The 13,736-nt window shown below is 34.9% G+C and overlaps 2 protein-coding genes and 1 non-coding gene across 4 annotated transcripts; all 3 read left to right on the top strand.

The window, feature by feature from the left end:
• The first annotated feature begins 243 nt into the window (after positions 1-243).
• LOC121221457 (small nucleolar RNA R71) lies at positions 244-350 on the top strand. Its single transcript, XR_005918850.1, has one exon. It is a non-coding gene; the product is annotated as a small nucleolar RNA R71 (small nucleolar RNA).
• Positions 351-5,764: 5,414 nt separating this feature from the next.
• Positions 5,765-6,629, top strand: LOC107892713 (oleosin). The gene has a single exon (XM_016817769.2). The coding sequence runs from the start codon at positions 6,046-6,048 to the stop codon at positions 6,481-6,483; it is 438 nt and encodes a 145-aa protein (XP_016673258.1). The 5' UTR covers positions 5,765-6,045; the 3' UTR covers positions 6,484-6,629.
• Positions 6,630-6,633: 4 nt separating this feature from the next.
• Positions 6,634-13,143, top strand: LOC121221146 (uncharacterized). Of its 2 annotated transcripts, none has more exons than XM_041101722.1 (2): positions 6,634-8,917; positions 12,263-13,143. In XM_041101722.1, exon 1 carries the CDS (start codon positions 7,521-7,523, stop codon positions 8,262-8,264), a length of 744 nt encoding a protein of 247 aa, XP_040957656.1. In that variant the 5' UTR covers positions 6,634-7,520; the 3' UTR covers positions 8,265-8,917; positions 12,263-13,143. The 2 variants fall into 2 exon arrangements, with proteins under 2 accessions (XP_040957656.1, XP_040957655.1); XM_041101721.1 differs by having other exon boundaries at positions 11,820-13,143.
• Positions 13,144-13,736: the final 593 nt, after the last annotated feature.

Here is a 13,736-nt window from a genome sequence, read left to right as displayed (position 1 = left end):
ATTGAAGATACCTGAGATACGAGTGAAGTGAGAGCATCCACTTCATGTATTCCAGCGACTCATCTTCTTGACGCTGCTCGATTGGTTGGCCATTGATAGTTGTTACTGGCAATCCTCTCAATAATTCCGTAAGCCTCATTATAAGACTTAGAAATGAGAACACCATTAGCAGAGGCGTCCATTACCATCCTCGTGTGAGCGTTGATACCATTATAGAGTGTCTCAAGTTGAATGCAATGTGGGATTCCATGATGAGGGCACTTTCGTAATAACTCTTTGTACCTTTCTCATGCTTCATACAGGGACACATCATCTATTTTTTGGAAGGTAGTGATCTCATTCCTCAACTTGGCATTCTTGCTCGGCGAGAAATACTTCATGAGGAATATCTCGGCTAACTCTTGCCATGTAAAAATAGAGTTTGGTGGCAATGAGTTGAACCAGGCACGAGCTTTGTCCCTTAGCAAATATGGGAACAGCTTTAGTCGTCATGCATCTTCGGGTACTCCGGCTAACTTGAAAGAATCGCTTACTTCCATAAATAGTCTTAAGTGAAGATGAGGATCTTCAGTAGGCATTCCACTGAATTGGCCCATAGTCTGAAGCATCTGGAACATGACTGGCTTCAGCTCGAATTGTTGTGCCTCGATTTTGGGTCTCCTAATACCCGGATTAAGATTGTTAAATACTGGCACGGCATACTGTCGTAAAGCTCTATCCCTATCATCAGTAATAAGGATAGGATTCTGAGCAAGGTTTGCTCCGTTTCCTTGATTCATATTCTGAAAGTTTATCTCTTCGGTCCTTCTCTGGTTCGCTTGTCTTCTTCGCTGTCGAAAGGTTCGTTCTATTTCAAAGTCTACAGGGAGTAAGTTGATAATCTGGTCAATACTCATAAACACCTGAAATAATCACAAAAAGATTAAGTAAGTAAAGATTTAAACAGGAAAATAAATAAAACAAAATGTAAAAATAGATTCACAAATAATGACTTTTTTTAAAATAGTCTCCCGCAACGGCGCCAAAAACTTGGAACGACGAAAATGTAGAAATGTACACAATCGCAACAAGTAATAAAGTGACAAGTAAATGTCGAGTTATCGTACCCACAAGGACTGTAAAAAGGAATATTTATGAAATTAATGTTAAAACACTTTGATGATGGAAAATATTTTGGTTTAAAGATGATTAAAAACTAAGGGTTAAAAACTAAGTAAAAAAATTTTAAAATAAAAAGGTTCTAATGCATGATTTCAAATAAGGTTTAATCAAGATGATATAATCGTGTTGGATTAATTACATTCCTTTAACTTAGAATTATTAAACTTACGTTTATACTGCTACGAACAAGTTCACGGCAACTCGGTAATTTGCTAACTACTGCTCATACATACTTATTAAATTAATCAATCTCTTGAATATTTTTCAATGTCAATCCAAGCGATTAATCAATCTTCACAAGCATATAAAAGATCAAGTGAGGTAACAGAGTATTTCTACCTTGAAACAATTTAATCACAATAATCTTGCAAGTCATATGTATCGCCAAATACAATGCTAAATTAACTTTAGATACCTTAAAAGAATAAACATGCACTGATTAAGTATTGTGTCGATTAATTACAATTTCAATACGATTTAATAATTAATTCATTAGTTATCTAAAAATTAAAATTTCAAGAATAACTTAGGCATGATTTTACTTAATCAAGTATCTTTTCGAGGCCTATAACAACACAAACACAATTTCAATAATTCAAGCAAGCAAAACATAATCAACCCAACACGGATTAAATGCAAGCTAGATTGATTAAAATAACCATTTCAATAGCATAAATATTCATAAACATGTTTGTCAAAACAACAATGAAATTTAAAGAGATAGGGAATAAGAAGCAAATCTGGTGTTTCTCCGTGGCTTGATTGATTTCTCCGCTCTTCGTTCTTCGTTGTCCTCGGCTATCAAGGTGGCTTATGAACACTTTAATTTCTGCTCAACAATGGATGATGAGGACCTCTGTTCCAAGAGAAGAAATTGGCACTTGAACATAAGGGAAAATTGGAAGGAAAAGTTGAGAGAAAGTGAGAGAGGAGAAGAGAGAATGAGAGTGTGAGGGATGGTTTGAATGATCAGCAAGGGGTGGCTTTTATAGCTGATTGTGGCTGCTAAAAGTAGCAAATTCCATCAGCCAAAGAGACCCCCCTTGGCCGGCCACACACATGGCAAAGTTGAGAGATTCAACTTTGCTAAAAATATACTATGGCAAATCCATAAAGCCATATTTTTTTGAGGGGTTTGAATGCAAGGTTGAAAGTTCTTCAAGGGCTTCTTTGCAAGCTTATTTAGTCAGCTAAAATGTTGATTTGGGTCAGCATATGGACAGTTCTGGGCAGCCCAATTGGTGGCTAGTTCGGTTCACTAGATTCGGTTCAACCAATGCAGTTCAACTAGACCCTTTTTTTTCATAATTAATTAATAATAATTTATTTAGCCCAAATTAAATCGGGAATAAATTAAAATTAATTATATTATGAATTAACACACATTTTTGGACCATCTTAGGCTGGAAATCAATTTGCCTCGATGCTTCAAATTGCTTCTCGGTTTTATTCTTCAAGCATTGTCTGCCGAGCCAATTTTTGCCCTTTGTGCGAATCTGTCGAAAATAGTCAAAATTAATCAAAATTAACTATAAAATTAATTAAAATTCATCATGTTCATATATTTTACATAATTTAATTATTTTATAATATTTAATTATTTTTCGACAAGAATTTAACCTAAATAGCATGATTTTGAGTTAAAAAGGGCATGTAAAAACATATAAATTTTCGTGTTTCTAAATATGCCAACAAATAAAACAAGTTATGTGTCTGACGTAATGATAGGAGGAGTCGATATTTTCCTTGACACGTAAACATTCACTTCAAAAACTCTGGTCAACACATTCAATGCTGAGAAGCCTTAGATTTTGACACTAAAACTGGAGTCAACAAATAAGACTGTTAGCAATGTCTCTCTCTATCCCGTCATCCATTAAAGATGTCATGATAATGTGCTAAAATAATAATAAGCATATTGTCATAAAAGCTTAACAACAATGTATTTCAAATGTTTAAAGCGGGGCAGAAAGCATAGATAAATGCTAGAATACTGTCAATGTACTATATTTTTACTATAATTTTATAATATCATAACATCACCAAACGGTAACATGAGTTTCAAATGGAGATAATTGTCACCTGTCTACTCACATCACCTAAAGGTATCACTCTAACCTTATTTTATCTTAGATTTGTTTCTCACAAATGGATTTATGGATGATAATTGCCTAATTAATATTTTTGTTGCACCATAAGGCGTACGAGTGGTCCGATAGTGGTATCATCCTTCCACTAGCACAACATAAATCTTGATAGATTACATTTAATATAGAAACTTGCATGAAATCATAAATGATTGAAAAATGACAAATGGTTCACTAGATTTACTCATTGAAGTACCATGTGCTTCTTAATTTAATAATAAGTTTGATTTAAGGTTAATTTAATCACATTGAATATTTATTTAATAAAATAAATAATGATTCTAAAATGAAGTATTAGGTGCTTTCTTAGCTTAATGATTAGTTTGATTTAGAGTTAATTTAGTCACTTTGAATATTTATTTAATAGAATAAATAATGATTCTAAAATGAAGCTAAATTTAGAGATCATGCCTTGTACTTTTTTATAATGAAATAAAATTAAATTAAACTAAGTTGTACAAACATTTTAATATGGTAAAATCGTCATGAATTTAACTAAATTAACATAAGACTTGTGTCAATCATTTAATGGGATATTTAATTTTATTTTCTTAATTAAAATTAGTTAAGAGTCAAAAATACATACGTGGTCTTAAGATGACCCAATAAGGGTCAAAGGGAGGTCGTCCTTATTGAAGGAAAGGTGCTTATCACCCAAACAAAGGCAAGCAATGTGTCAAACGTAAAAGTCTTTGTTGGACTGGGATTGCTGCCCACCTCTTTAATTCAACCTTGAAATCTTTATTTTATTGGTAATTACAAATTATTAAAGCTCAAAATGGCTCTATATTAATATCCAATATTAGATGAAGAGAAAGAGTTGATGAAAAGAGAGAGAAGTTGCTTGTAATAATTTTTTTTAATAATTTTTTGAGTGAGTATTTGTGTTTGTGTTTGGAATAGTGCCCCTTAATCGTGCAATCTATAAATTTGAGAATAGTGAAAAAGATCTAAATGGTTGAAAGAAAATTGAAGTATGTAAAAATTTGAAACAAATACCATAAGCTTCTATAAGGTCAACTTTGACTACACTTTTCAAGATCTTTTGACCAACTTTTTGTATCATTTTAGGGTCCAATCCTATATATTTGAGACAAATTTTAAATTGCCTAATTTTGAGGTTTATAATTTAATATATGGTTATTTTCATAAATTAGTGAAGCTCTGTACGATAAGCTTGAGATTAATCATAGAAATTCATATAGCTAACTTTGACTAGACTTTCCATGACCTTCTAACCACTTTTTTATGCGATTCTTGCTCCAAATAGTAGGTCTTCAAGTTGATTTCTTGATGATTTTTGAATCACCTGATTTTGAGTTCTACAACATGAGATATGATGTTTTCATAAATCAGTGTAGTTCCTTGCGAGTTGTTTAGGATTAATCATATATCAACTTTTCCAAATTCTGAATTTGGATCAAGACACATCTAGGTACTAGATTATCGAAAAATATATTTATAGTTTTGTACTAAATTAATTGCAAATAAACTTCTCTAACCCCTTTCTCTTATAAAAAAATATATTTATAGTTTTTAACTAAATCTGGCAATTAGGCATGTCAGGTTAGTTTTGGGTCAAGTCAATTTGGATAAAGGCAATTCGAGTTTTAAAATTTTTGAATTATTTTAGGTTGAATAATTTTTGTTTAGGTCATTTTGGGTTCAGGTAAGTTGTAAGTTCAAGCCATTTTTGGCTTGATCACTTTAGGTTTAAGTCATTTTGAGTTTGGATCATTTCGGGTTTGAGGGTCGGGTTTTCGAGTCTAGCCATTTCATGTTATGGTCCTTTCATGTTCAATCATTCGAGTTTAATTTAACACTCGAATTATTTTGAATCAGATCTTTTTAGATCCAAGTTATTTATATATATTTTACTTTTTTTCCCTAATTTAACAGTTAAAGACGTTAAGGTTTAATTTCTTAATTTCAAACTAAAATTAGATCGATGTTAATTGATTTAAATTTATTATAAAATCAAGGGTTAATATATATTATCTCTAAATTTGTCCATTTGTACCTAATTGGTACCTAAACTTGTATTCTATTAATCAAGTTGGTACATCTATACTAAGGGTGAGTTTGGATGGGCGATGCGTTAATCAGCGGTTAGTGTAAAAACAGCGGTGGCGGTGAGATTAGATACTGTAGCGATAATGTAACGTGAGGTAAAAAGTAAGCTAAACGCACTGCACTCAATCTCTCATCCAAACTCACCCTAATACCGTTAATTTGTGCTCAATTTAATTCATTCAATGAAATAAATAAATTTTCTTAAATAATTCATATCAATATTTTTAAATTTTTTTAAATTAAATCATCAAAACTTAAAATTAGTAATTAAAGTTATATTTTTAACCATCTATGTTTCTATCCACTAATAACTTGCTAAATTTAATTTTCACGTGTTTCTATTAATGAAAAAAAATGATAAAAAATGGAATTCCAATCTTTAAGCTGAAAGCGAAGTATTATATTGGTGGATAAACACCCACCATAAAAGAAAAAGTCAAAGGCCTTACACACGTGGGACTGCAAAAGAACAAAAAAATGCACTCCATTTGATTCTCCACAAACGTCCCTTACATGTCTCCCGAAACTAAAGCTTCGCACACCTTGTCTTTCACCGAAAACCTCCCTAACATGTGTTTCTCATTTACCCTCATTCCATTCCCATTACTTCCTTCTTAAAACCTTCCTCTAAGTACTATTCCCTTTCTCCTTCAACCTCTCAACCATGGCTGAGCTTCGTCCAATCCACCAGAGATCTAGTGTCACCTCTTTCCTACGCAAAATCAAAGCCCATACCCCCGACTCCGCTCAACTTCTCGGCCTCTTGGCTCTCTTCATTTTCGCTTCTATCCTTATAATCCTCACTGGCCTTACCGTCACCGCCACCATTCTTGGTTTCATATTTTTTATGCCATTGATCTTGGTTTCTAGCCCCGTATGGTTCCCAGTTGGCACCGTGCTTTTTGTTACCATTGCTGGCTTCTTATCAGCATGCAGCTTTGGAGCTGTTGCCGTGGCGGGGTTGTCTTGGACGTACCGTTACTTCAATGGCATGCTCCCAGCAGGGTCCGATAAGGTTGCCAATGTGCGGAGACGAATATATAACACGAACACCTATGTGAAGCACTATGCTATGGAATATGGTGTGAAGATGATCGCGTAAATAGTTTGTACAACAATCAAATTAAATGATTAATTTACCAGATAACAAGATTACATATTTGAAAATTGTTTATTGCTACAGGAATAAATTCTTTTTTTTTTTTTACAGAAATACAGGAATAAATTCTTAAACAATATAGAGTTAAATTCAATGTGTTGTATAGAGAAACTAATTTCTCTCTTTTCTTTTCTTTCCTTTCCTCTTTTTTTTCCAATTATGGCTGAATGAATAGTTTTCGTTCTTATTTTCATGTTTCTACAAATTTTTTTTTGGACAAGACACATTAAATGTTAGAAATATTGATTTATTGTGTTTTAAATTGATGTAAAAAAAAGAAAAAAAGAAAAAAAGAAAAAGAGGTTGATGGTAAAGGAAAGTTTGAAGGTAGGTAGGAATTAAAGATTCTCAGGTGGGGGTTAAAAGTAACCTTTTGAATAATTATTAAAATCATTAAATTACAAAAAACAATGACGAATTCTCTCGGTGATCTTGCTGATGGTGGTTCGGTTTCCGTCTGTGATCGGAACACTAAGAAGGTACGGTTCAAGGATCGGAATTCGGATTTGGACTCAGAAATGGCGAATGGTGTTAACCCAACACCGACTCTCTCTTGGAAAGAGATGCTTCTGGGAAAGGGATCTCATGACCAACAAGGAGAGAAAGGAGGGGCCTTTTTCAGGAATGGATGATGACTTTTTTCTTTTAGACGGTGATATCAAAAGATCATCAGTTAATGGTATTCCATCGATCGAGTTCTCGGACAGGGTTAGCCAAATCTTAATCAAGAACATGGCTACCTCGGTGGTGCTTAAACTACTGGGGAGAAATATAGGATTCGCGGCGCTTCAAAATCGGATCTATGGTATCTAGAAACTGTCCATGCGCTTCAAAATGGGTATTTTCTGGTGAAATTTCAGAATCTAGGAGACTATAAAAAGGTACTATCTCAAGGGCCATGGACTATTTTTGGGCAATAGTTAACGGTACAACCATGGACAACGGATTTCGATCCCGTTTAACCCTATCCGAGTGTGGTCATGACCTGGATCAGACTCCCGGGACTTCCAGGCCACATGTATACGAAGAAAATCCTGTGGGAAATAGGTGGTATGGTCGGAAAAGTTGCAAAATTGGACTTTAACACGGATAGTAAAGCAAGGGGCAGATATGCTAGTATGGCGATCTATATTAACCTGGAAAAACCCTTGATTTCAATGGTTTTGATTAACGGAAAAGTTCAGCGCATTCAGTACGAATCTTTACCGGTTGTTTGTTTCTCTTGCGGTCGCTATGGACATTTCAAAGAGAACTGTGGTCAAGCGAAAGAGATTCTGGAAAATTCGGCCAGGAAAAACACGACGCCAGAAAATGGAATTCCAGAAACTGAACCGGCGGTGGAAACTGACCCTTTTGGACCTTGGATGCTGGTGGAGCGCAAAATGAGGAAACCATCTAAGGACCCACGAAATTTTGGAAAGAACAGCACTACAGAGGAAGTTTTGGGATCTCGCTTTCAAGCTTTGAATAATTTGGAGAAGGAAAGTGGAATGAACGTTGCGGGAAAGGAGGGATTTACAGATTCTTTGCGAAAAGATAAAAACCCTTTAATTGAATTATTGCAAGGACTAGAAAAAGAAAAACTGGAAGTAAATTCCAATAAAGCTGGTCCAAAGCTTTCAAATAAAGTGGACCAGGCCCAGTTTAATAAGATTGTTTCAGCGCTCAAGGGCGCTGGTGATGGGGGGCTTCTACTAAGGCCAGTTGGGCTGACAGGACTATGAAGGGCCAACTTAAGTTTAATGAACCTGGAAGCAGTCCAAATAAAGGGCCTTTGGGGAAGCGGGCCACTCCAGCTGCGAAATCAGGGCCTGAAAGTGATGGGCAGCTTCCTTATGTGTCAACCCAAGATGATCACAACCAGGTTCAATCCAACTCTTGTTTTGAATGTTGTTTGTTTTGAAAATTTTTCTGCTTTATCTGCCGTAGGTGCAAATGCGTCGGGACTGGAGCCATCCATGCAGGCTAATGAATTTGATGGAATTAAAGCACACTTCAATGCAACCTTCGAAGGTCCTGTGGGGGTTGCGGTTCAATTGTCCGACGGCGTTTTAGATCCTGACAAGCACACTGCTGTAATTTTTAAGGAAAATTCGCACGCAAATTCCCATGAACTTGCTGAAGGACGTAAGGAGCGGGTAGTTTAGGAAATAAAGACAGAAAAAATAGTGGCAAGTTTGGTTTTGGTCGAGGAGGTTGGAAATTAAAGGCATGAAAGCTGCTTCAAATCTACTGGGAACTCTCATATTCCTCTAGTTGAATCTATGAAGGCAGTGGTGATTCTTATTTCGTCCAAAATGGTGAATGAAACAGGAAATGGAGCGCAAGATGAGGTAGCTTCCAATTTAGATGATGTTGCTGATTCTCAACAGTAATGGTATGTCACTAATTTTCCTTTTATTTTTCATAAATTTCTTAATTTTTTCTTGAAATTGTTAAGGTTGTGCTAGTGCCAGAATATAATATGGAATATAAATCGGATATCAAAGTAAGTGGGACCAAAGTAGATAAAATTATAGCATAGTTGGGGATCTAATACTTACATCGCCTGGAGGCAATAAGATACTCTGGGGATATTTGGATTGGTTGGAAAAATTCAGTTTGGGTTGAGGTGGTTCGCAATCACCCTCAATTTAATCTCGCCCGGGTTTGGTTTGTTTCTTCTTCGGTGTTAGTTTTTGTTTCTTTTATGTATGAGAGTCCAAATCGTCAAAAGCGTAAGGACGTATGGGAGGATCTTAGTTTATCAATTCCCGTGGGGCAAATTCCATGGATGACTATTGGTGATTTCAATGCAATCTTGACACTTAATGAAAAAATAGGTGGCCTTTTGGCAGGTAAGAGATGCTCCCAATTTGGTGATTTTGTGGATATGGCTGAGCTACATGATTTGGGGTTTAGGAGATCCCTTTTACATGGCACAGATGTAGGCTCTTTGAGAGATTGGATCGTGCACTAGGGAATGAAGCATGGATAAGAATTTTTCCAAATAGCTTGATTACCTATCTTCTCAAAACTAAGTTAGACCATAGACCACTTATTCTCAGCCTTAATCCGGAGATTTTTTTGCCTTGAGGAAGGCTTTTTTGGTTTTTGGTAAGATGGGTCCAGCACCCTGAGTTTGGGGATTTTGTGAATGACAATTGGCATTTTAGCGAGACCATATCAGAACCAATAGCAAAATTTACCGAGTTTTTAAAGGAGTGGAATAAATCAGTATATGGTCACATCACCACTCGTAAGAGGAAGCTACTTCACCAATTAAATGATATTCAGTGACATATAGAATTTTATAGCTCAAATTGGTTAGCTAAATTTGAAATGGAGGTCAGATAGGAATTGGAAAATGTGTTGCATCATGGAGAAATCCTTTGGAAACAAAATACAAGATGTGACTGGTTAAACTTGGGAGATCGCAATACTAAGTTTTTTCACGCTCATACCTTACAACAAAGGAAAAATAATCGCATAACCATTATTCACAATTCTTTTGGTGAATGGATTTTCGACCCGGAGGCCATTGAGTTAGAGGCGATGAATTTCTATAAAAAAAAACTATATGGGGAGAATTCTAGGCCCATGGGAAATTTGCCTCCAAGTAGATTCCTCAACTCGATCCTTGTGACATCGATTTTCTAGGGAAATTGGTCACAGACGATGAAATTAAGATTGTACTATTTGATATGGCACTACTTAAAGCTCTAGGCAGCGATGGCTTCCATTCTTTTTTCTTCCAGAAGCAGTAGGGTACTGTTGGGTTTGTGAATAGGTTAAAAAAGTTTTCAACGAAGGTGTTATTGATGTTGAGCTATACAACACACTGATTGTTCTCATTCCCAAGGTCCAAAATCCAAAGGAGTTTATTCAGTTTCGCCCCAAAAGTCTCTGCTCAATTTTTTACAAATTGGTGATAAAGGTAATAACTTATCGTTTTAAGTTCATCTTCCTGAAAACTATTGCACAAGAGTAGGTAAGACTTATTGCAGCTAGAAATATTACTGATAATATCGTCATTGGACTATTCATTTCATGAAAGAAAATAATAAAAGAAAGTGGATGGCGATCAAAATCGATTTGGAAAAAGCCTATGATCGAGTGAGATGAGACTTCATCGATGCTTCGCTTCAGGCGGCATGTATCCCAAATTATCTTAGAAATGTTATTGTATCTGTTATTTCTAATTCTACTAAGCAAGTTCTATGGAATGTAGCTCCAATGTCTAAATTTAAGCCTGCGAGGGGAAATCGATAGGGATGCCCACTTTCTCCCTATCTTTTTGTGCTTTGCATGGAATGACTAGGTCACTCTATTAGTTCAGCCTTGTCAAATGGAGAGTGGAATCCCATACACTTGTCCTGTTCGAGACCAACCTTCTCTCATCTATTTTTCGCTGATGACCTAGTTATTTTTTGCAAAGCAGATGTAAAGCATAAAATATTGTTAAAGGAAATTTTGGATAATTTTTGTGATGTCTCTAGACATAAGGTCAACGCTAAGAAAACCAAAATGTTCTTTTCTAAAGGAGTAGAGGAGTCCATGACCATGACCAATATGCTGAGTAATATGCTTGGCTTCCAAAAGGTGCAAAATCTTGGACATTATCTTGGAGTTCCCCTTTTCCATCAGAGGGTCACAAATAATACTATGTACTTTGTGGTTGAAAAAGTCTGGCTGAAGCTGTAAAGTTAGGATGCTAGGAAGTTATCTATTACTGGTCGAGCTATTTTAGTGCAGTGGGTTCTAGTTTCAATTCCTAGCTATTTTGTGCAATCCATGATGATCCCTAGAAAAATATGTAACAGGATTAAAAGTTTGGTGAGAAAGTTTATTTGGGGATCCTTCGATGGCAAAAAGAAGATGCCCTCAGTAGGTTGGGATTCTATATGCCAACCGAAGTGGCGTGGAGGTCTTGGCATGATATAATTAAATGATCAAAATGTTTCTTTTCTGTTGAAGCTTGGCTATAAAGTGGTTGCTGATGATGAAACCTTGGGTTTGCATTCTCAGATCAAAATATGGGTTGAATGGAACTCTTCCAGATAACATTGCGTGGGATATGAGCTCTTTGGAAGTTGTTCTCAAAAGTTTGGGCTCTTTGACGAGAAAACTTTATATGATTAGTCGGTAATGGGAATAAAATCCGTTGTTGGAAGGATTCTTCGATTCCAAATATAGGACATTTGATTAAATAAATCCATACTAATGTTAATATTGATTTTGAATGTTTTCTCAGTGATTTGATCACAGAAGAAGGTACATGGAACCTTGACCTTTTGCAGGTTTGGCTACCAGAGGATGTTATTCTATACATTGTGGGCATTCCCCGTCCACACCTTTTTGAGGGGCCTGATAGCATTTCTTGGTGTCACACTTCGACAGGAGCATTTTCCATTAAAAATTCCTATAAGATGATGAAGGAGGATTCATGGAATTTTAGAGACAAGATATGAAAGGAGGCGTGGAAGCTCCCGGGGCTACAAAGAGTCTGGTTCTTTATCTGGACTATTCTTAAGCAGAGATTACTCACAAATGTAGAAAAATTCAAGTGTAGTTTAGTGGCGGATCCTTCTTGCCCAATCTATGGACATGATTTAGAGGATATAATACATATTATTAAAGATTGCACAACAGCTAAGGAAGTCTGGAAATAGGTTGTTCTGGGTAATCAACAGTTAAATTTTTCTCTAATAATTTGCACGAATGGATTTCTTTTAATTTGTAGGACACTTCGAAGCTTCATGGGGGGAGCTAGTTGGGCTTTTCTCTTCGGTTTACTAGGTTGATGCTTATGGAAGAATCACAATCTCTTCATCTTTCAAGGGAAAACTTGAAGTTCAAGAGAGATAATCAAAGTATCGAGTAGTAGGGCTAGACAATTTTCTTCAATTTTTAAAGATAACTCGATTGAAGGCTATGAATTCTCTCATGGGAAACAACTGACAGGGGGTTGGACTTTCATCAATACTGATGGTGTTGTTCAAAGGGAATTAGTAAATGCAGCTGTTGGGTGAGTTATGCGCAATAAGAATGGAGATTGGGTCTTTGGATACAACCAATTCCTAGGAAAATGCTCAGTCTTTGATGCCAAATTTTGGGGCATTCTAGATGGCCTAAAACTCATGCAACGAAGTGGTTATGAAAAATAATCCAATCGGATAATTTGGAGGTTATTAAAGCCGTACATGGAAGTGCTTCGAAGATTTCAAATTCTACTATGATTAGAAGAATATATTGTATACTATCTCAAGAAGGTCAATGGATAGTATGACACATTCCTAGGGAGCATAATCAAAGCGCAAATTATGCTCGTATTTTAAGAAATGTGTTTTTCTTTACATATCACTTTAATTTGATTTTTTAAATAATTAAATTATCATAGTTGAAAGTTAAATATACACGAATTAATTTATTCATTTTTATAACGAATAAATTAATTAATTCTTTATCTTATAATTACAAGTTGAAGCACAATTATAAGTTCAAGTTGCAATTTAAACTAAAATGAAATTGAAATAATAATTCATATATGGTTTAGAAAGGAATTTGTGTTCTCAAAGATTCATTGTCTTTTCATCTTATAATTTAAATGTTTATGTTATCCCAATATTTTAAATGTAACTAGTCCACTAAGCATACTAACTATGAGAGTGAAACTTAAAAGAAAATATTAACATAATATAAAAATAGAAATTATTTAACTAATAACATGCAAATAGTTTTAATAAAAGAAAACTAACTAAAGAAGATGATAAGAAACTGGAAGGGAGCAAAGTTATAGAGTGTTGCGGCTCAATTAAACCCATATATATATATTTATTGTTATGAATATCTTATTAAGTGGATGTCTATCATGATCAAGATAAAGTTTTGATGTACTTTAAATTCTAATAGTTATTAGAATTAGATCTCTACTTCTTTGATACTTCTAATGCCTATAAATAGAGACTCTGATGAAGCATTGTAATCATCCCTTTTATCAATAAAGTACATTCCTTATTGCTTTCATATTTTCTTTGTTCTTTATTCTCTTTATCTCTCTTTATTTTATAACACGTTATCATCACAATTCTCAAATATTTTCTAAACCCACATCATTCTTATATTTCATTTGATATCCTCCCCCTAAATTTTTTTTTGAAACCCATACTTCAATTGCTTTCTATCCTTTTCTAACCCCCCGTTGGATTACTTTCATT

Source organism: Gossypium hirsutum, chromosome D09 (assembly GCF_007990345.1).
Source record: "Gossypium hirsutum isolate 1008001.06 chromosome D09, Gossypium_hirsutum_v2.1, whole genome shotgun sequence".
Lineage (NCBI taxonomy): Eukaryota > Viridiplantae > Streptophyta > Magnoliopsida > Malvales > Malvaceae > Gossypium > Gossypium hirsutum.
Note: the sequence above shows the minus strand (reverse complement) of the source record. Positions and strands in the feature narration are given on the sequence as shown.

What these genes read in the sequence shown, in the direction of transcription:
- LOC107892713 (XM_016817769.2), top strand. Translation starts at nt 6,046, where the DNA reads ATGGCTGAGCTTCGTCCAATCCACCAGAGATCTAGTGTCACCTCTTTC.
- LOC121221146 (XM_041101722.1), top strand. Translation starts at nt 7,521, where the DNA reads ATGACCTGGATCAGACTCCCGGGACTTCCAGGCCACATGTATACGAAG.